The 23022-nt window shown below is 37.6% G+C and overlaps 1 protein-coding gene across 11 annotated transcripts in view; it reads right to left on the reverse strand.

Moving 5' to 3' along the window:
• The window catches only part of kiaa1109 (KIAA1109 ortholog), a 69328-nt gene that overhangs the window by 24359 nt on the left and 21947 nt on the right, over positions 1 to 23022 (reverse strand). For 10 of the 11 annotated variants that reach the window (XM_058795152.1, XM_058795144.1, XM_058795151.1 and 7 more), the window contains exons 25-55: positions 22639 to 22919; positions 22309 to 22553; positions 22037 to 22232; positions 20817 to 21612; positions 20271 to 20341; positions 20000 to 20173; positions 19605 to 19725; positions 19377 to 19523; positions 19146 to 19267; positions 18874 to 19058; positions 18172 to 18393; positions 17871 to 18082; positions 17617 to 17768; positions 14547 to 14697; positions 14269 to 14421; positions 9214 to 9454; positions 8972 to 9117; positions 8663 to 8888; positions 7290 to 7454; positions 6948 to 7126; positions 6661 to 6836; positions 5048 to 5763; positions 4454 to 4699; positions 4264 to 4357; positions 3091 to 3141; positions 1575 to 1781; positions 1264 to 1493; positions 927 to 1156; positions 711 to 816; positions 339 to 436; positions 53 to 238 (exon numbers count right to left, since the gene is read on the reverse strand). In XM_058795152.1, the coding sequence (XP_058651135.1) occupies positions 53 to 238; positions 339 to 436; positions 711 to 816; positions 927 to 1156; positions 1264 to 1493; positions 1575 to 1781; positions 3091 to 3141; positions 4264 to 4357; positions 4454 to 4699; positions 5048 to 5763; positions 6661 to 6836; positions 6948 to 7126; positions 7290 to 7454; positions 8663 to 8888; positions 8972 to 9117; positions 9214 to 9454; positions 14269 to 14421; positions 14547 to 14697; positions 17617 to 17768; positions 17871 to 18082; positions 18172 to 18393; positions 18874 to 19058; positions 19146 to 19267; positions 19377 to 19523; positions 19605 to 19725; positions 20000 to 20173; positions 20271 to 20341; positions 20817 to 21612; positions 22037 to 22232; positions 22309 to 22553; positions 22639 to 22919 (6525 nt within the window). The remainder of the gene's footprint in view (positions 1 to 52; positions 239 to 338; positions 437 to 710; positions 817 to 926; positions 1157 to 1263; positions 1494 to 1574; positions 1782 to 3090; positions 3142 to 4263; positions 4358 to 4453; positions 4700 to 5047; positions 5764 to 6660; positions 6837 to 6947; positions 7127 to 7289; positions 7455 to 8662; positions 8889 to 8971; positions 9118 to 9213; positions 9455 to 14268; positions 14422 to 14546; positions 14698 to 17616; positions 17769 to 17870; positions 18083 to 18171; positions 18394 to 18873; positions 19059 to 19145; positions 19268 to 19376; positions 19524 to 19604; positions 19726 to 19999; positions 20174 to 20270; positions 20342 to 20816; positions 21613 to 22036; positions 22233 to 22308; positions 22554 to 22638; positions 22920 to 23022) is intronic. The other variant, XM_058795146.1, reaches the window with a different exon arrangement.

Here is a 23022-nt window from a genome sequence, read left to right on the forward strand (position 1 = left end):
TTTATTGAGAACAATGAATAACAGTGTTCTTTATGTTTCTGTGACTAGCTACCTGATGTTTGACTATTTGCCCCAAAGCCAAATTGAGATCCACTTGACATTTCCCAAAGAGCTTCAGGTAGTTACTTCCTGTGGGAGTAGTCTTGCACTGAACCCGATTGGACAGTTCAAGCTCAATCCAGCCCGTCTCAAAGCGCACCGCCCTCATTGAAGGAGTGGTGGCTGTCATTTGAATCCCCTACAACAGAAAAAAAAAAAAAAAAAAAACATACTGAAGAAGTTTAAAAAGTCTGCAAGATTCACTTAAAATTAATAAACACAATTTTATTAGTACAAACCTTAAAAGTCAGATTAATAGAATAAAGCAGGATTTTAGGTTTGTCGCCATCTGTTGACACATCGTGTTCATTCCACAGTGGGATTGGCTGTTCGCCTCCTACAGAAACATATACTTAATATTATAATAACAATAAATTATGCATAATTAACATGCAAGTAGCCCTAATCCTACCCATATAGTAAGTACATATAGTTAATTAATATTACTCAGTACTTAAATGTATAATTACATTGTAACAAGGACACCTTAAAATAAAGTGCAACCAAAAAATTAAATGATAGCAAAACAAAAAACAGAGCAAATAAATAAACAAATAAATGAAACACAAAAAAGTCATCCATTTATGCTACGTGTTCTTCATCAAACATACCTGACACCTTCTGGATGACCTCATTGACCTCCTTCATGAAGACCTTCTGAAGGAAGACTAGATGGTTGAGCAAATCTGTGGTCAAATTGTGTTCGAAAGACCCGATCTAAAAATGAAGAAACCAGTATATTGTATATCAAACGAACCCAAACATGATAATCTAATAATCAAGCAACCTATTTAGTACAATATCTCATTGCTACATCAATGGCACACCTCAGCTACACAGCGCAAGTAGTTTCCCTGAAGATAGCTGCTGTATCCTGGGGCCCAGGCAGTGTCGCTGTGGCCCTCGTGCTCCTGTATGATGTACTGTCCAGACATGGTGACAGGAGGCAGCGTCAGGCTGGCAGTGGGTGGCATGGCCGACACATCCACAGGGGAAACCTTCGACTGGAAACATAGCTTATGATTGGGTAGTTCAAAAGTGAACCGTGTCTGAGCACCTGTGAGAGGGAGACACCAAAACGTTAAACGTTTGTTATTGTTGCATCTGTATTTCCCAGGGCGCTGTGAAATAAATGAACAACTGTGCCATTGGAAATTTGAGTACCTGTCATGCCATGGCTCTTCATGCGACCCATCTTGTATTCTGCTTTGAGAGAGGGCAACAGGGCTGCACCAATAGTGATCCCATCCAGCATAGCGCTGAATTTCAACACAATTGGCTTCTTCTCCAGTCCTTCAGGCAGCTGAGGAAACTCAATGGCCTCCACCGGAGTTTGATTGACACTCACTTCAGAAGGCTGTGGAGTAGGCGTGTCTTCGCGGTTGGGCGGTGGGCTGATATAAACAGATTTGAATTTAATATGGGCAAAAAAAAAAAAATCATTAAACTTACGAAAAGAAAGTGCTTTTCCTCACATGTTGGACGGCTGACGGATGAGGTCTGAAATCTGTTTTGAGAGCTGGTGGGAGCTGCGGACCATCATGCTGTGCAGCGTTGCTGGGTGTTGCGGGATGTTGATGAAGATTGCACCCACTTTTAATACGGCAGCGTTATTGGTCTTCAGCCCACGCTGTGCGCTATATAAAGCCTGGGACTTTGCGATGTTACACTTCACCACCGTCCTAAGATACAAATACACACAAACAAAAGGAACTTACTACAAGTGCTCACTTTGAAATCGCAGCCTGGATGTAATATTGAACAGTAACATAAAACAATGTCTGTGAAATATGTTCAGACAAATACTGGCAAAAATGTACAAATGAAATGTTCATGTGACTGGAAACGAGGCCTTGTAGATGTAGAGAGAGCAACTGGAAGGAGAGAGATCTAGATGGATTAATAGAAAAGATGAAAGGGAGAGTTTCAGGCGCTGATAGCATGATCATGGACTGTCCATCTGATTCATACCACACACAAAATTGGCAAACACTTGTCAAAATATCAGGATCAATCAGACTGATTGATGGATTTGCAACTTCCAAGAGTCAGGGTGCACCAGAAAACTAGATTGTGTTTACGTACCAAGCTGCTGCAATGAGCGCCTTTCAGGAGGAACTAATCATTGGATTTGACAACTTTTTCCAGGACAGAAGCATCAAGTATTTAAAAGATATTCAGAGTTTTGTATGAGGCACATAGTATCACATAAACTTAATAACCACTAGCAGAACTTTATAATCTATTTTCTGTTCTGAGTTATGAGTCTGTGAAATACTCCCAACTTATTACTTTTGGAAGAACAGGGGAAAAAAGGGTCTTCACATATTTTCTGCTAGGTTTCTGTAAAACTGCTCTCAAAGACTACTTTGCCATTAAATTAAAGATTTTGTTCATGCCAAATTTTATCATTTATTTCAGATCAGTCGTCACTTAAACAGTGTATAAAAGCAAAATCAGAATTAGTCAGATGATCTCTTCCGATCTAAAGATACAGGGGGCGGGGCTATGCGTGTCAAATGACAATGAAACTCTTTTAATAAAACAAACTGTTGATGAAAATATCACGGGGAAAAATAACACTGGTAGTTAACAATAATGCATCATCCATATTTTTGAAAAGGAAACATGACAGTGGGTGGATCTTGGTCAGAATAACCTATAAAATGGACTTAACGCCGATAGTCCAAAACTTGTTTCAATTAGACTAGGAAATGGAAAAGTGTCCCACTGACAATGCATTAATGAAGTAACTATAACTGTAAAATTAGTGTCATGAGGATGTTATGATTTTACTGACCACTGTTGAAGACACAATACAATGCTGTGAAAGGTTCATATGAGAGAGCAAAAGAAATCTTATTATAGTAAGGGTGAACAGTATATGGCATATATTTGAAATATGGAAGGGACTGTGATATACAAATATTATGGAGATGTTATGAATGGTCATGGAGGACTGGACAAGGTTACTGAGGAAACTTGACATACAGGAACTCCTGCTTGGTTGTGCTGGTAGGTGAGGTTGGAAAATCCTCTAGTCTGCCAGTGAGAGAGGCAGAAAAAAAACAACAAAAAGATGACAGATAGAGAGAAGAGAGGAGAGTAGAGAGCAGGAAGGTAGAAGAGGGGAAAGTTATCCACAGAGAAAACATTTCAAAACTGTCACATATTGCTGTGATAAATCTGTACTCTTAAAAATACATTTGTGGAAAGAGAACACCAGAAAAAAAAACATCCAAGAATGACTTTAAAACAACTTTAAAATATGATAATCGCAGAGAGTATGCTAGGAATAAAGTGCATTTTAAAGTACATTACAAGGGCTGCTTGAACTGGATTTTACATTTTCTGAGGCTAGGTTATTGCAGGTTGTTTCCAGGGTGGTGTTATGCAATTGCTAAACTGTTTGTGTAGTTTTTAGATTGCTACCATGTAGTTTCTAACAACACAGTGAAGTATCTGTGACATGCTGGTCATTAAATACACTATCTTTTAAAAAGTTTAAATACACAATCGTTCAAAAATGTGGGTTCGGTGAGAAAGTAATTAATTATTTTATTCGGCAAGTATGCATCAATTTGATCAAAAGTGGCAGTACAGACATTTATAATGTTACCAAAGATTTCTATTTCAAATAAATGCATGACTGACATGAATGTGGCAGTGATAATAAGAAATGTTTCTCAATCACCAAATCGGCATAATAGAATGATTTCTGAAGGAATAACATAATCATGTGGAATAACAGGAATAAATTACATTTTATAATATATTAAAATTTTATATTATTTTGAATTGTAATAATATTTCACAGTTGCAGCCTCGGTGGGCATAAGAGACTTCTTTAGAACAGTAGTGTATGGATATAAAGTTTTTGCATTGCGGTTCATGTTATTGTTTAGTCCGTGAGTTGTTATGTCAGACTGATCAAATAAACATAGCAAAATATTAAAGTACCACAGAGACAAAGTGTCTATGCTCCTCAGGAAGCCAACCTACCAATGGTTTACAGTGTTTTGCATGTGAAACTGAGATTGGGCATATTTAAAAAAGAGAAATTAGACACTTCAAGGTAAACTGATTATATACTGTATAAGTGGACGCTGATAAGTGGTAGAGCAGTCAGTGGGTATTAGGCCTAGTGATAAATGAGTTACTGACTGTATGTCTGGTGAGATTCCTTCCAGAAGCACAATGTTCACACATCCGATATGGGCCGAGGCACAGGTCTCAGTCATCTTCTGATGGAGAATATCTGCATCAAGAGAACAGAAATGATAGGATAAGGTGTTCGTAAGTATACAGGATATTTTAAAATGTTACATTTATTACAAAATGCTGCTTGATTTACCCTTCATTTTCTCCTTTAGAGTAAAACTGCCATGTATTTTCTTAAGCTCAGCCTCCATGGTCAGTCCTCCAATGTCTGCTTCCAGATGCGTGCGGTTCACCATGCCAACGCCGAACACGATCAGCGTAACATGCTGGGGCTCAGAGCTTACCAAGCTCCGCCTACGCCCCAGTCGACTGGGGGGCGTCTCGCCTTCAGATTCAAACACCAATCGACATGGAGGATCCGCAGGGCTCCGTCCACCCTCTGAAGAGCAAGTGAATAGGCAAATTGGGCCAAAAACTGTGAATATTAGACTATTTTTGTACCATTCAAAAGCAAAAATAAGATTTTTTTTTTTTTTGCAATTTGACATTTTCATGACAATTGAGCATTTCCTTTCTCCGAGTCTCTTTATCACAACACAATAAAATAGAATTTCATTACCATCATGTGTAATGCAATAATGATATATGTTGCAATGCAAAAACAATTATTGGGTCTAAAAATATACTTCATTTTCTTACAAAATTCTTATTATATTTTCAAATTCTTTCACTTAAAAAAAGTGAATCAAAAGAATTCAAATTAACAAAAATGCAGAGCAAGTCCTACCTGAGAGGACATTATCTTGGTTCTTCTCCAGGATGCCTGTGGGGTCTGATATGAGCGAGTAGAAATTAAGCAGTTTGTACATGTTCTGCCAGCACTCGGCCGACGGCTCGCTCTGTTCTGACACCGTGATGGAGTCCGAGTCATCCATCTGAATGGTCATGTGGTCCGCCACGTCACGCGAACCCTTCCGAGATACTTTTGACGTCCTTCGCTCAGAACGTCCCAGCGTCCCCCTTCCACGAGGCTCTCGATTCCTGGTCAGCGTGTCTAGGCCCGGCCCGGCCATGGTCCGCTTGCCCTTCTGAGTGCCCAGTCGAGCAGCTCCATTCAGGCTCCCACGAGAACTACGGCTGAAGTCAGAAGAGCGAAATTCCCGATACGGTCGCGCCTTGGTAGGCGTTGGGGAAGAGGAGCCGGCAGTGTAGCGGTTGAGCTTGATGTCAGTCTGTGTGGCTTTGATGTCATCGATCATCGTGCTGAACTGGTGAATGAGGCGGACCAGGGCCATGTCCACGTGCTGGCGAATCGCTTGGCAAGCGAGGGTAAAATGGCAGTGCACGCTGGCCTGGGGTCTCCGGCTCAGCTCGTGGAAAGACAGCGCACTGGCAGAGGGAGGGGTTGACATGCACTTCTCCAGTATGACTGCGTTCAAACTGAAAGTCTCAATCATCAGGGCAGGCTTGAAATCAAGCGGTGGGATGTTCACCATGCCCTGCCTGAACACAAGAACACACCGTTATAAAATCAGGGACAAGCAACATGTTGACTGCTTGAGTACTCAATAAATAAAATAGGCCAAGTTCAGGGTTGGACAGGTTTTTGTCTGCACTGTAGTCTATGTATATACAGTATATTCTCTCTGTATAGAGCTGTGGTCTGTCTAGCCATTTTTGAACAGAAGGCATACATAATTGTTACCAGTGTAGTCTGAATCTACAAACTTCATTGCTGAATCTTTTAATGAATTATATAAAAAGACTCACTTGCTGAATCTGTCAAACGGCTAATGAATCAACACCTGAATCGCTAGTTATTACAGTCAGGGTCAACTTGAAATGAAGAAAGAACTTTGTTTTTGCAGATTTTTGTAAAAAATCATTTTAATACTAATTAAATTTGTTTATTATTAATTTAATAGTTTAGTCATTTAATTTAGTATTTAGTTTTAACCTTTATTTGATTATTTTCAGTTTATTTTTGTTTCTTGATATTAGTTTTGTTTTTTGTAATTTTCATTGGTTTTTGTTTTTTATACTTGTACTTATTTTAGTTTTAGTAATTTTAGTACTTCAATAAACTTATTTCAGTTAGTTGCTAGATAACAAATGTTCAAATTTTTGTTAGATTTAAGTTTTTTTATATTTGCTTTGATTTTCATTTATTTGAAAGCTTTATTTCAATAACCAAAATGATTTTTAACAGTGTTAGTTAACAATACTAACACTGTAGTCATTTAATTATTGCGCACTTCCAAGTACCCATCCTTACATAAAATGAAACTTGCAACAGTGAGAAAAAAAATAAATAAATCAATAAATAAATAAAAAATAAGTGCGCTTTCTAGAATATCTCTAGACAGATGAACAAAAGCTACCTTGGAAAATCTGTGTTACCTGTGTGCTCGTTTGTTTTTCCTGTCTTTGCTGGTGTCAGAGTCGACAATGTCGGCTCTCAAACACTCAAGAGTGCCGCTGAAGGACAGGTGCTCCCCAAAATACATCTTGTAACTAAGTGGAGGAGCATCCTGGGGCTGGATACCAATGTGACTCAACAAAGGCTTAAAAACAACCTGTACAGACAATCCCATGACACACACACAAACAGAATGAGAGGAGGCGATAACATATGCATGGTCATTAATAAATGATAACAAAATATTAAGTATTCCTGGTGCACACACCTGTGCATCGGCTAGCTGCACAGCTGCAGGGCAGAGATTTGTCTCATCTTGATCAAGCAGGTCATCCTGACTCGTGCTGTGCTGGGAGTGTGTGTGCTGAGAGTGTGTGTCCAGTGTGTTCTGATCACTGGACAGTACAGTGTTAAAATCTGATGCAGAAGGAATGGTGGGGAGGACTCCTGCACACAAGAGTTAATGAACATTTTCAGTGCAAATGAACACACACTAATCACAGTAAACATTTGAGTCTCTGATCACAGCCACATGGACAGATACAGAGTGCTTGTTTACACACAGCCAACAGACTACTCATATTTATCTGTCGAAGCACTAATCGCTCACCTCCGGTCTGCAGGCTGTTATGCTGAGAGCGGTTGAGAGGCGATTCCTGGACGTTGCCACCTGTGCGGTTGCCAACAGCGTTTGACATCCAGTTGTAGAAGCTGACAGAAAATGGCTCCGATAGAAGAGGATGTTCCGTTAACACGTCTGCACCAACATTATTGCCTACCAAAAAACAACAAACATTTAACATTATCTAGATTTTTACTTGAAGAAATTGAGTGTTGTGCTTTCTGCACAGAAGTCACAATGATGCCCTGTTCTGAGGGGATGTTAGCACATTGCTCACGTTTCTGACATGTCAATAGATATTGTTTTGGTCCCGCCTACAGTGTAAATCTTTGTCATTTTTTTTAGGGATGCACTATATATCGTATTATATTGGTTATTGGGTGATAGTGCTATTATTGTTAATTAAAACAAAGTATTCAAAACAGTTTATGTTAAAAGAAGCAAAGCTGAAATAAAACAAATATTAGATATAAACAAAAATCTGAAATAAAATCATTTTAAGTTGAAGTTCAAAAATATCAAAAAAAAAAAAAATGAAAAACTGAAAATTTTACAATAAAAGCTCATTCAAAATATTAATACGTTAACAAATAATAAATAATACTTTTTTTATTATTCATTGGTATCGGATACTGGATATTTAATTCTGCATGCTCATTTTCCCTGTTTTACCATTTAGATGACCTTTGCCTTCTAACAATCAACTAAAGTTTATCTTTAATAATATTAATAATTTAATAACTGTTTAAATGTAATCTTAAAAATAGTAAATCTGAAAATTTATATGTTTTTCAAGTACATTAAAATGTTGTGATGCCTAAATTCACTTGTAGGAATTGAATCAATTGAATATTGGTTTGCAGTGTTTTATTTTTCATTTATTCTATAAAACTGTATAGAATTTTAATAAATCGACATATTGGTATCGGCCAGAATTTTAATTTCAGCACATCCCTATTCTGTAAGTCACATGCTACCATCTGGAGTACTGAAAGACCCCGAGAAAAAATGGCTTCCTCTACAATCTGTATGGATTTGGAAGTTACTAGCAAAAAATGTAAAATTTTATTTCTTTTATTGCGCCATCTAGTGTGACATATCTACTTGCTGCCCTGAGCATTGGATGGGATTTGGGACTATCCAACCCAGTATGGTGCCTCAGCACTTTAATGGTTTCTGATATTTTCTGTGCAGAAAAATAATACTAAAAAAAGAAGAAAAATCGAACACAATAGGGTTAGTAACCTGCTCTCATGGGAAAACCATACATCAAGAAAACGCATTTGTCTTTCTGATTCACATTTTCACCTGTCTAATATTAGATTGCAAAAGCAATAAACTCTGAATGAAGAAAATCATACCTGTACGTGTCAGAGAGCTGTTCTTGGCTGTGGTTTGTTCGTTTGCTCGATGAGGCGTGGCTTCTAGGAGGTTGTGAAGACTGTGGATGCTACCTGTTAGATAGCTTAGCAACGACTCTTTCCGAGGGCTGTGATTGGACTGCAGCCCTGTCCGACTGACATGAGCGGGAGAATCAGCTGCTGTATCTCCACTCGTGTAGCTCAGGGACTGGTAAGGGTGAGAACCCTAAAAAAAAATTAATAAATAAATAAATAAATAAAAAGCATTCAGCTTCATGATTTATTCTACACATTCAGACCCACACAAACCTTGATCCTGAGGGCAGACTCGCTGTGTGTGTGAGATTTGGAGAGTTTTCTCATGATCTCGACTCCAGTCACAGGGGCTGAGTTACCGGTAGGAGCAGGACGACTACATACTCCTTCTAACAGCATTGTATGTTCACTTACAGTACCTAAAAAGGCACATGAACAACACAAAACAGATAAACCTCCCAAAATCACATTAAGTCTGCTGTATATGTTAAGTAAAAAGTATGTAAGACAACTACCTGCATCAAACTCAAACTCGGCTCCATCAGCACTGGTGTCACTCTGCAAGGCAGCACCACAGTCTGGCCCCTGTGTCTGATCAGGCTCGATGGGGTCTTGCTCTTTGGGCTTAGGAAGCTGATTGGGTCGTGGCAAACCAACCGCCTTAAAGCCCTGTGTGACAACAATGAACTTCATCCACTGACGAGCAAGCGCCACCAAACCCTTTCTCAGAGTGACCAGAGCAGGCAGTCCATCGTTCTGAAAGATAAAGATGAATAAGTATTACAAGATTAGTGAGTATAATTAATGACAGATTGTTAAAAGTAATATATGCAAAATAAATGTTTATTCTCCTTAAACTGCAGTTTACACACGCATTTATTGTAATACATGGTTAATTTTATCTTGCCCAAGAAGAGTCCAGAATGCCATTGCTAGTACAATCTAGAAGAACATGCAGGGCTCCAGACAAAGAAAATAAAAATAAAAAAAATCAAGAAACAAAGAAACAAAAATTAGGCGCCAAATTACTTTTTAGGTGCCACAGACTTAACATGATTTATTTTATTTGTTTATTTTTACACTTTAACATTTCAGTCATACTGTCATGCATTTATGTCTCATCTTTTCTTGTCTTTGTCAGCATTTTAATCCATCTTGTAGATGTGCTAGGAACAACGGTTCACTTAAAGTGGGAAGTAAACGTCTTTTCCAACTTGAGAACTTTATACAGTCACAAAGAATTGTTTATTACACAGAATCTGTGTTAATATCATGGACCATAACTATGTCAGCATCACCTGGCCACTAAGTGTGGTTTGGGCTCCTCCTCAATGCATCCTATAAATGTTGTCATACACTACCAGTCAAAAGTTTTTGAACAGTAAGATTTCTAATGCTTTTTAAAGAATTGTCTTCTGGTCACCAAGCCTGCATTTATTTCATCCAAAATACAGCAAAAGCAGTAATATTGTGAAATATTTTTACCATTTAAAATAACTGCTTTGTATTTGAAAATATTTTAAAATGTAATTTATTCCTGTGATCAAAGCTACATTTTCAGCATCATTACTCCAGTCTTCAGTGTCACATGATCCTTCAGAAATGATTCTAATATGCTGATTTGCTGTTCAAGAAACATTTATTATTATTATTATTATTATTATTCATCATCATCATCATCATCATCATCATCAATATTTAAAACAGTTGAGGACATTTTTTCAGGATACTTGAATATAAATATAAAGTAAATAATAATGAATATAAAGATCAGCATTTAAAAAGCTTTTGTAACCTTATACACTATACCATTCAAAAGCTTGGAGTCAGTTTTTTTTTTTTTTAAATGGATTATAAAAATTAATACAATTAATACGTATTACTTAGCAATGATGCTTTAAATTGATCAAAAGTGATAAAGACATTTATAATGTTACAAAATATTTCTATTTGAGATAAATGCTGTTCTTCTGAACATTCTATATATCAAAGAAACCTAAAAAATTATATATATATATATATATATATATATATATGTGTGTGCTGGGCAACGATTAAATATTTTAAATCGCGATTAATCACATGATTTTCTGCGATTAATCGCAATTAATCGCAGCATGCGCAAAATTCAATAATGAAATCAAAAGTAGTGTATTGCATAATTTTATTCTTTCAAAGTACTGCTGTATGAACAAAAGTTCATACTGGCATTTGTTAGCTTGTCTTTCTTTTGTTTATCTATAGTTCTCCCACATGCTGCATCCAATGTAGTCTGCCGAAGCCTTCCTCCACTGTTTGTTTGGGTGGGTGATTTGCTGGCATCAACGGTGTGCATTGCATTTAAGTGATACTTCAAGACTCGAAGTACTCCGATGATAAGACAATTCAGCTTTGCAGTGGTTACAAATAGCTTTAGTTCTATCAACTCCACCGTGTGGAAAAGGTTTAAAATAAAAATGTCCATTTAAGATTTCGGTACCTTTTTCCATTTTTCTGTCCGCACCAGATATTTTCTGTTTCGCGCTGTAGCTCTCTTAGGCACACAACAAATGCTTTCATTGGTTGAGACGCGTGATGACGCTCATCCCAAGCAGCCAGTAGCCTACTGATAAACACCCCACCCCTCCTGTGACCCATGGTTTGTGTTGTATTCGGTTGTATTATTACAGTCTATCTATGTGTATTCAAACGCAGTGAGCAACGGACTTTCAAAATAAAAAGTACGTTAACGCGCGATAAACTAATTGTCGGCGTTAATTAATTAATGCGTTAACGCGATAAAAACGCGTTAACTTGCCCAGCCCTAATATATATATATATATATATATATATATATAGATATATAGACACACACACACACACATACAGTTTAAATAATTATTTTAAATTTTACTGTTTTTGCTGTACTTTGGATCAAATAAATGCAGGCTTGGTGAGCAGAGGAGATTTCTTTAAAAAACATTACCAGTCAAAAGTTTTTAAACAGTAAGAGTTTTAGTGTATGTTTTTCACACATCCAATCTGTTTTTCTTAAAGGGATAGTTCACCCAAAAATGAAAATTCTGTCATTAATTACTCATCCTTATGTCGTTCCAAACCCATAAGAACTTTGTTAATCTTCGGAACACAAATTAAGATATTTTTGATTAAATCTGAGACCTCTCTGACCCTCCATAGAGTCTGTGAATATGTCGTCACAGCGGCAATGCATTCTGGGAATTTAGGTCACGGGAGCTACAGTGGAGACTGAGTGGTAGTGAATGTAGACGTTTTATATTATTTAATGTTTATATTATTCTACTTAAGATCGCGTTGCAGTGGTTAAGGTTTACTGTATCATCAATTGTCATATCCCTTTCCAACGCGATCTAAGTTGAATCATAAACATTAAATATGTCTACATTCACTACGGAACTCGGATGAAAACTAAACTGAAACTCGGTATGGTAAACATCTAAAATAAAATGTGGCTTTACAATTAATCTCTGTAGATTTAATATATTATAGATACAGTGATTTGCATTAAACTGTAAGCCCTCACACCACAAATAGAAGGAAATCATATATGGAAATGTTATTTGCGGCAGCTCGTTAATACCCGGCCACTTTTTGTACAGATTAAGTTTTGTTTATTCATTTATTTGATCGCTCGCACCGTTGTTAGGTATAGCTAGTAGGAGTCTTCAACTTGGTTCGGTTAAGTCAATGTATTTATTTGCATAGCATCCACAATGCACATAGTTTCAAAGCAGCTTCAAGTTCTGTTACCTCTATAAGGGCTTACCTCTTAACACTGAGCAGTTTTACCGGGCAAAATGACGATATAACAATGATCCACAGCATGATTGTGAATCGCCGACAGCTCCAGATATTTAGCATGCCAAATATTTCACGGGCGTCGGCGACGTGTCGGCGATTCCCTCAGATCGCGTCTTTGGTAATTCACACTGCGCGATTGTCACTCGCATGAACGAGCTCCGATTTGCCTCCGATGTCGGGCATTTGTCAGCGATTTATCAAAACCTGTCGGCGAGTGAAAAATCGGGCTAAAATCGTGCAGTGTGAACTCGGCACAAGATAGTCAGCCAGTGTGAAAACAACAGCGATCAGACGAGTTTGAAAATCATGCAGTGTGAACTCGGCATAAGCAGCACAGTGAGATCCAGTGTGAAGCGCTTGAATTCAGCGAAGAACACAAACGACTCAGTTTAAAAAGTTTAAACAGGAGAAACACTGTGCAACGAGACAGTCAAAAGGCTTTTCAGTCTACACATCGCCATTATTTACCATGGATTTACTGTAGTAACACTCACGGCACCATGGTATTGTGGCAGAAATGTGGGATATTCACATTGAAATTTATTACAGGAGTAATGGTATATATAATTATAGTATGTATGTGTGGTTAAGCTATAGCATATGTGCATTTATACTGAATGTTTTTAGACTACTGTTTTTCATACAAATAGGCTACCTAAAAAAATTATTTAAAATGTATGCTACCATGGGAGACCAATGCTTAATTAAAAAAAAAAAAATAAAAATAAACTTGGTCAGAATAAATTTGACCATATAAAACTGAGGTTGCTACAATTTTTACAGATGTTATTGATTTTGATAATGAACAAAATTTACCTCTGCATCCTAACTCAATCTACTCTCAAATGTGCATTTCTAAGAGACAAAAAAGTGGTATTATTATTATTAATATTATCAGGCAACCCAAACCTGTTTTTTGATTTGAAACAATATCGTTCTCATCAGAACATGCAGAAACTAAGAAATACATTTTTCTATTTAGATATTTATTTTGTTAAGGAAAATTAGTGGTCTGGTTTCTACAACTTTCACTTTGGAGCAAAAATCTGGCTTTAAACTTGAAAGAAATAAAAAATAAAAATTTGACATTTATCGTGATAATTATCGATATCGACTGATATTTACCGTGATAATTTTTTGGGCCATATCGCCCAGCCCTAATATAGACTAAAGATCTTGATAACAAGAAACAATAATAGTATTGATAATAAACTAAAATTGTTCAAGATTTTGCTAATATCCACACAGCTGACAGCTTTACCTGTTTTAGCTTATTTAAGTTGTACACAAAATAGACACTGTTTTTCTGCACTTTTACTTCGCACATCTCCATCATTTTCGATTTTTCTCATGCTGCCACAACTGAAGCTGCTTTTAGCAGATGTGTCGTCAACGCTGGTGCTTGCCAGAGATGAGGACTGTTTTTCCACTAAAACTTTGATGTGCATCATCTCAGTTTATTACGTCAGCATAAAAGACGTGATCGCAAAAAAAGCAGGAAAAAAGCCATTACGATAATTTTTAAATCATACCATAACTGTATAGAGTCACCAGTGGCAATCTCAACAAAAACTTCACTCAAAAATGTATATTTTTGGTCGCAAATGTGACCGTTTTAGTCGCAGTCTGGAGCCCTGACACGTTGAAGTAATTTCAGATTTTACAGCGGGTAATGAAGAATTCAACAATGCAGTAGTATAAGAGAATCTAATACATGTGCAACCATGTGTTCTGCAACCATACAGACTTACCATGGTGGCCTCTTCGATGATGCTGTAATCAGCCTGCTGCAGGTAACGATGTAGAATATTACACAGTAAACAGGATGGGTTCTCATGAAGATATCGGGCTCGCTTTGTAACACGGTTATACTTGCTGCGAAATGGAATGTGAATACTCTTTTTCTGTTGGGTTAAAGCACACATACACATGCCCATAATATTAGACCAGTTAAATTAGGTCCGCAGTTCTGCTGAATTACACTGCAAATCCAGGGATGTCTAATGGTATAAGTATTAACAAGTCTGACCTCCAGGGCCTCAGTCATTATGCAGCCCATGACTGCGCACACACGCAGCGTGGCCTCCATGTCTAGTTTCTGCAGGGAGGATTTCAGCTGGTCAATGGGAACCAACCATGCACCGACTGCAGGGGTCGCAGTACTCAACAGATTCAGCTGCCTGCAGACACATTCAACAACACAGACCTTATTAGCCATATAAATACTGATCCATGATTCCCTTTGAACCGAATCAAAGACTTTGCAGCCAAATATACATTCCCTGAAAACAACTATATTATGTCAAAAATCATTAGGAAATTAAGTAAAGATAATGTTCCATGAATATATTTTGTAAATTTCCTACCATAAATATATAAAAACTTAATTTTTGATTAGTGATATGCATTGCTAAGGACTTCATTTGGACAGATTTAAAAGGTGATTTTCTCAATATTTAGATTTTTTTGCACCCTCAGATTCCAGATTTTCAAATAGTTGTATCTCAGCCAAATGTTGTCCGATCCTAACAAACTATACATCAATGGAAAGCTTAATTACTCAGCTTTCAGGTGATGTATAAAACTCAACTTCGAAAAATTGACCCTTATGGCTGGATTTGTGGTCCAGGGTCACACACACACACACACATAGATAAATAAATATACATACCGTATTGTCCCGAATATAAGACGATGTTTTTTTCTTGGAAATACATCTGAAAAAACGCGGTCGTCTTATATTCGGGGTCTAGACTTTGACATGTCAGTAATACACCCACAACAATAGGTGGCGCCAAAAACGCATATAACGAGTGTGCCATGAAATATGTAATATAATGTGTGTTGTAAAGATCGCGGGCGAAAACAAAACAAAAAGAAAAGCTTACAGCGGCACGAGTCGTGACTGTCATGTTAGCCTGATGGGACCAAACTTCCTCTGTAAGTGATTTTAAAACATAAGACAGTACCCAGATTTGAAGACTACAATAAGATTTCACTTCTACTGTTAATAAAATTTTGGTTGGCTACTATGAGATGGATAGCCTAAATGTTATATAAATCAGATGGGCTACCTGTTATTTTTATGGTATATCAAAAAGTGTATATTTTTCAATGTCATTGTTGGTACATTTTACCAGTATTTACCATACTTTCAAAACAAAAATTAAAATAGGAAAAATATGCAATTTGAAAATAATTTAAGAAAAAAATTTGTTTTACAAAGAGAAAAACAAACAAACAAACAAACAAGATTTGGTTTTCAAAAAGCCTTTTTCCAAAAGCTACATCTGGAATAAGGGGGGTCGTCTTATAATCAGGGTCGTCTTATATTCGGGACAATACGGTACATAAATATATATAAGTGTTGTCAAAATTAGCGTGTTAACGCAGACGATGAATTTTTTCAGTTTAATGCGTTAAAATTAATTACCACCGTTAACACAGGGGCAGACGTGCGCTCCAAAACATGTATTTAACGTGTTAAATATGCGTATTCAACATGTTAAATATGCGTGAAATACATGTTAAATATGCGTTAAAAATCAGTTCGAATGGGTCAGTGTCATTGACTGATGAAGACTTGGGTCAAACCATTTATGTGAGCTTAGGGGGTGTACCATTCATAGACCATTCCTACCACCATTTAACATGCTATAGATCAGCTTGTTCAGCCTAATTATTTTGTCTTTTGTCTTTTTTATCCTTTTCTTTTTGTGTATAGCTTATGGAAATAATATGTTTAAATTGCTGTTTTAGGAAATATTACATAAAAATAAAATTTCCTCATTTTTCTTCCCTTATGCTTTTTTTGTAAATCAACACATTAGTGGACATTCTAGTTTTAACAGTGATCAAACATAAGTTATCATCAAAGCATGAACATTTTGTCAGGAAATCAGTTACAGTTACAATTATGCGTGAAATACGCGTTAAAATTCACGTGTTTTTGGCCCTTTTGGCCTTCCATACCAAATTCACTTCAGTGCCAGGCGCGAGTCAAACGAGCGCAGAAACAGTACTGTGCCTGCGCGTGCTGTAGCCTGTATCAATTCATATAAAATCACAAAAGAAACTACGAGCATGCAATGTCATGGTCAGTTAAGTCATGAAGTTACCAAAAAGGCGATTAAAGCTCCCTTAAAACTGTGCATGCATGTAATATATTTTATATAAGTCACATTTAGGAACATGTCTCTGAAATGGTTTTCAAAACTGTCCTGGAGCAGCCCAGCACTGTCTCCTTCATCTAATACACTCGATTCAACTCATCAGTTCAATAGAAGAGACTGAAATGAGTCAGAAAAGGTAAAGAGAGATGAGAGAAAATACGATGTGTGTCAGATCCGTGTCATATTCAACAGTGGCAGCTCTTAAAAAAATAGCAGCCAAATAGTCGGCTGCTGTAATGTCTGTTCATCAAGAACAAAAGAAAAAAATAAAATAAGGGGAAACCAATACTTTATTATTATAATGTCATTCAATTTCTGTATATGAACTTATATTTCACTTAAATTAAAAGTTATTTTTAAAGTCTAATAAATGTTATAATTGATAGCTCTTAATTATAATGTAATGTTGAATGGCTATAGTCAATGGTTAAATATTAGGGGGGAAGTTTTTATATGGAAATCAGTAGGCTATTAATTGTTATCAGTGATACTGGCCTTTAGTCATAAAAATGTCATCATTAAACAAATATAAAAAAATATATACTGTCTTTGTTGTTTGTAAATTAATTTGAAGAATTAATGTGAAATTATTGCAATATGAAAGTATATTTAAAAACTTTAATGTCAGGTGGGATTAATCGCGATTAATTTCAGAAAAAAATGTACGATTAGTTCTTTTTTTTTTTATCGATTGACAGCACTAATATATATTTATTTATATATTTTGTGTTCATTTTATTTACAATCATTAAATTTGTTAATTTATTTTATCTGCCATCACTCTGCTTTCTGGGGGAAAAAAAATATACAATTCTTTTTATAACATTTTATGTAATGTTATGTAATGTAGTGTTAATGTTTTTTTTTTTTTTTACTGAAAAACAAGATGAAAATGATTATGGAATTGATTTGCATTTGTGTGTGTACCTTGACATGGTTGGAGCATGAGAACGTATGTTGGTTGGCGCAGCAAAGCTGAACCAGATCTCTTTTATCGTCAGCTTCATACTGCTGGAGTCAGGGGGAGGAGGCAAGAGGGGCAGGTCCTTTTTTAGATCATCTGACTCCACTCCCTCGTCCTGCACAGACAAACATGAGTGAAAAACAATACGAGAAACAAAGACCCAAGTAAAACTTATAAGATCTCAAATGGCCATTAACTATACATGAACATCGAGAACCTGTTCGTCAGAGTCTGAATTGTTGTTGGGTTCAGATGCAGGGCTCTGCGCATCATTGGGCAGGTTATCATCAGATACATCAGTGCTGTAGCCACTCCCTGTTTGAGAACCACTAGAACCGTTTGATTTTGAGACTCCATCCCTGACACCACTGTCGGCCCCACCCATCACCCCAAAAGCACTGTAGAGCACGGCTCCTGACTGCCGCCCACCTGAAGAAGAGTCAGACATGCATTTCACACTCCTGAAATACAAATGTTGTTCAGATAATGCTCTCTGAAATTCAACACATGTATCATACCTTTGACAGTGAGGTTCTCAATCCCACATTCAAACATAATCCAACCCCATTTCTCAGGACTGGCGCAAGAGCGAGCGTGGTCAGGGGTGTGTTCTGGGACATGTTCAGTGGAGATAGAGGGCTCGGTCTCATCCACTAAAACAAAGTCATCAGTTTCCTCCAAACTGAAGAGAACCTTGGACTTCTCAAAAGGAATGGCAGTGATGGCACAAGCTCCAAGGTCTGTTACAAACAACAAACAAGGTAACACTTTATTTTAGGGTCTCTTAACTAGTCGCTTATTAGCATGCATATTACTAGAATATTAGCCATTTATTAGTACTAATTAAGCACATATTAATGCCTTATTCTACATCCCTAATCCTAAACCTAAACTTAACAACTACCTTACTAACTATTTATAAGCAGCAAATTAGGAATTTATTAAGGGAAAAGTTAATAGTGAATAAGTGTTGCCTATTCTAAAGTGTTACCACAAACAATTATTTTAACAAACAATTACAATTCCAAATAGCACTCAAGGAAAACAATACAATAAAAAAATAAAACTAATATTTTGTTCAATTAAATATCATCTGAACTTAATAACTAAGTAAAACAGTAATTCCATGTGGTAGGAGATTTCAGTATTCCAATCCCAGTATTCTCAAGTGGCGCATAATAAATAAACATATGGATATAAATTTGAGTGTATGTGCGTACCGGATGAGTCCAGGCCACGAAGTTGGCTGTGTATGCGGTGTATGTTGAGTCTGGCTGCGATCTCCTTGCCCTTCTCAATCCCAGCATTAGAACGGAGCGAACCGCTGGACTGAGGTGCCATCTTAGATGCAGACGAGAACTTCTCCATCATAACAGAGGGCTTTTCTGTGTCCTCCACTATGCCCCTACACATCACACATTAAAATGATTTTTTTTTTTTAAATGACATAAAATATTATATTACATTACATTATATGGACGTTTGCAATTACCTATTCATGCGCAACTGAGTTGCAATCCGGTCAAAACACAAGGCCACTAGAGAGACATGTGTGACACTCTTATTGGATGGTGAACCTTCTTCTACAGACGCCTGGAGTACACAAAGGTTCACCTGCAGACACATGCACATACAATTACTTTCATATTTTTTTTTTTTCAATTTCATATTTACATGATAAGATTTCTCTCTTTCATACACACACACACACACAAAAAGGTACCTTTGGGACAGTCACATTAGCTTGCAAACCCTTTATCTTCACATTGTCAGGTTTGATTGACAGATCAGTTTGTCCATGCGGTGTGCTCAGAGACCCAGGGGTGGTTCCCTCTGTTTTAGATATTTTGTGCTCTGGCTTTGCTGTACTCTGGAAAACACAGCATTCATCATGATCACATTAAGGTCTAAGTGTGCTGTCACGTCTCCGTGTGTTGTATTGATTACTTACAGACTCAGAGACAGTGGATTTGCTGATCTGATACACTTCATTAAGCACTTTCCCATGCAGGTCATCCAGGATTGATGCAGGGTGGCGAATACTGGCAAAGTGAACCATCGACTCAATGTACCTGGAACAAAAAACAAAGAGAATTTCACAAACAATGTGGCAGTTATGAAACATCACATTAAATCTCTTGATGAAAACATTTTTCTTTCCGTTTCCTATTTTAGAAGCCATACTGAAAGGCTTGTTTGTTCCTTTTCTGATCAATTGCATAATTTAGTGAATTTTTAGGAGTGCACTAGCAAATAAATGATCTGAAAGCTAACAGGCTAAAAGTCAAAATTTTGGTGTCATGGCAGCACAAGATGGGTGATGTGAGAGTTGCTGTGATGTCTGACCTGTCTAGTGCTTCAGCTACTAAAGGCGTCAAAACCACATTGACCGCCCCTTTGACCTCTACGATGGCTGTGGTTCTCGTCTGAGCAAGAGGCTGATCAACAGTCCAGTCCTCTGTCACCGTTTCCTCATCCGTGTTGTCCATTGCCTGCTTGTCAAGTGGTGTGTAAGGTGTGCTGGAGATACACAAATACACATCAAAATGCATGCTTGAAATTGTGTTTAATGATACTGAAACAACCACTGTTGATTTGTTATGATTTCTTATTTTACCTGTTTATATCGCCCATGAGCTGAATTCCTCTGTCCAATAGCGAGGTGGCAGACAAACCACCCTTCACCATCTGTAAAAGAGCACAAATATAATTAGCAACAACAAATAATGAATGAACAAGCAACATTCTTACACTAACAACATGCCCAGGTCATGTTTTACCCAAAAGTTACACTCTACATAGAGACAAATCAATCTCATGACAATTAAGTAAATCCTCAGTAGCCTAATGTAATGTAAAAATACAAATTTATCCACAAAATGTACATTTTATTATATATATATATATATATATATATATATATATATATATATATATATATATATATATATATATATATATATATATATAAAATTATATTTATAGTAATATTTACTGTATATTTATAAACAGACTTAATTTTATTTATACGAATCATATTTATTTTTTCCTTGATATTGTTGCTAAAATATGACCTGGACATTTCTTTATAAGATTCATCTAGCTCGGACTCACAACTGCATAAATAATATATAACAATTAAGAAAAAAATTCAAATATAAACCTTAAAAGATGGGGTGGACAACTGGTCAAAGGAGGCGGAGCTCTCCTCACTTGTAGGCGTGTCAAGGTCAAGTGGGCGATGCAGCGATGACTTAGATGTTCTCTTATTGGTTGGCTGCTTAACAGCCCAGTTTGAAACATGATAATGTGCAAGGTAATTTTGGTATAAAGCCATTAAATGTGGCTGTGTTGTCAGGAGGCCAGTCTCTACCTTCTCTGTTTCAATAGAGCCCTCCTCCTCCAATCCAAGTGCAGAGACAAATGAGGCTTGGGAAGTGTGGCTAGGCAGCGGAGGTGGGCGGGTCTCAGCGATTGACAGAGGTCCTTCCACACTGTGGTATATAGATGTGCGACTGTGTTCTGTGTGAGGCTGACCCTGTTGTCTCCGTCTGCGTTTCCTCCCTGGATACGTACCTGGACCTTCATCGCTACTGATTGGCTCAAACTCCTCGTTAGCGCTAAAGTAGGCTTCACTGTCAGCCACAGACATGGAGGAGTCAACTGAGCGGTACTGATGGAATGTGCTAGAATCAGCTGATGGAGTGAAAGGAAATGACCCGTAGCTTCTTCTCTGCCTTGGTGAGTCCAGAACATTTTCGTCGCTACGGGAAACCTCGCTGCTAAACTGCACACCAGTAGGAGGCGTGGCTTTCTCTGCGAAGACGGCAGCCGATAGGCTCTTGGTGCTACCGAGGCGAGCTGATTGGACAGATGACTGGCGCTTGAGAGGAGAACGGAGTGGAGAGCGCAAGGGCGGACCCTCAGGGATTGGACCGTCAGTGGTTACATTCATTAACCTGTAAAACACACAGTAAAATACACGTTCAAACACTAAAGCAAAAGAAAGAGCTGGGTCAAGAACCTGTTTTTATTAAAAACCAGGCCAAGTTAATGTTACTGGGACAGATACATGCAGCCTTGGTGAGCATAAGAGACTTCTTCCAAAAACATTAAAAAAAAAAAAAATACTACCGACCACAAACTTTTGAACAATAGTGTATTTAATTATTGACTGTTCATATGACAGGTTGGCTTATAGAAGCCCATTTACGCCATATAGTAAAAAATTGTGAGATGAAGTTTAAAATAAGAAATAAAAGTGAAATTGTGAGATATAAAAATGTCCAATTGCAAGACATAAATATCTCACGATTGAGATATAAATTGGTTATGGGAGTGAAATTGTCTTATATGATACAGGAGCGCTTGTGTCTGACTCACTCTGTAGAGGGGGAGGGACTCTCTCGTTCTCCAGCTAATAGAGGCAGGGCTGCACTGGAGGAAGAGTTTTCCTCAGAGGAAGAGGCAGAGCTGTGAGAGCGCTGAGGTACGTGCAGACTGAGGTGCTGGCCACGTCTCTCCAAGTCCACCATCGGAGCAGGGGAACACGTTTCTCTCCGAATAGCAACACCTTTAGCTTCAATTAAACCAATCAATAAGTACAATTCGCTTGATAAATAATCAGCTTCATAATAGCCACAAACAAAACTTACTGTCAGAGAGTTTAGGAGTTTCCTTAGTGACGATCCATTCTCCTGGATGTAATAAAGACTGGCCGTAGGACATGTCACTCTCTGCACTGACGCTAGAGAAGGCGGAGCTTGATGAGGGCGTGATTTCCTCCAAGCGGAAGAAGTCCAGGCCACCAACCGAGCAGCCGAAAAAACGACATCCACCAAGACAACCACAGCGATTACGGCTTCTCTTGTATTTCTCTTCAGGCCAAAGGAACCAAAGTCTAAAACACACATACAGACACAGAAAATATGACTGCCTGCACATTAAGCAATACACAAAATAAATCATAAAGGATATGCATGAACCTTTTTGTTTTCATGTCATGAAGCTCCAGGAACTGCCTCTGGATCTCATATTTGGCTGGATGGTCAGCGGCCAATGCCACATCAGCCGTGATGAGGTTAAAGGTCACCGAACCGGCTTCGAGCCAATGAGAACGCCGAAGGAGGGGTGGAGGCAGGCCAAGCCGTGCAACTTCCTGTTGCTCGATGAACTGAGCGATCACTACGTCTTGGAGAACGGCACTAATGCCTTCGCCGACAGCAGCTGTGTGCAGATTACATGTGGCCAACCGCAAGGCTCCGGTCTGATGGGCAAACATACATACACTACTAGTCAAAAGTTTGGAATAATTAAGATGATTTAATAGGGTAGTAACAGTACACGTATCTGTACAGAGTCTTTCGGTT

This window comes from Onychostoma macrolepis, chromosome 13, assembly GCF_012432095.1.
Source record: "Onychostoma macrolepis isolate SWU-2019 chromosome 13, ASM1243209v1, whole genome shotgun sequence".
NCBI classification, from domain to species: Eukaryota; Metazoa; Chordata; class Actinopteri; order Cypriniformes; family Cyprinidae; genus Onychostoma; species Onychostoma macrolepis.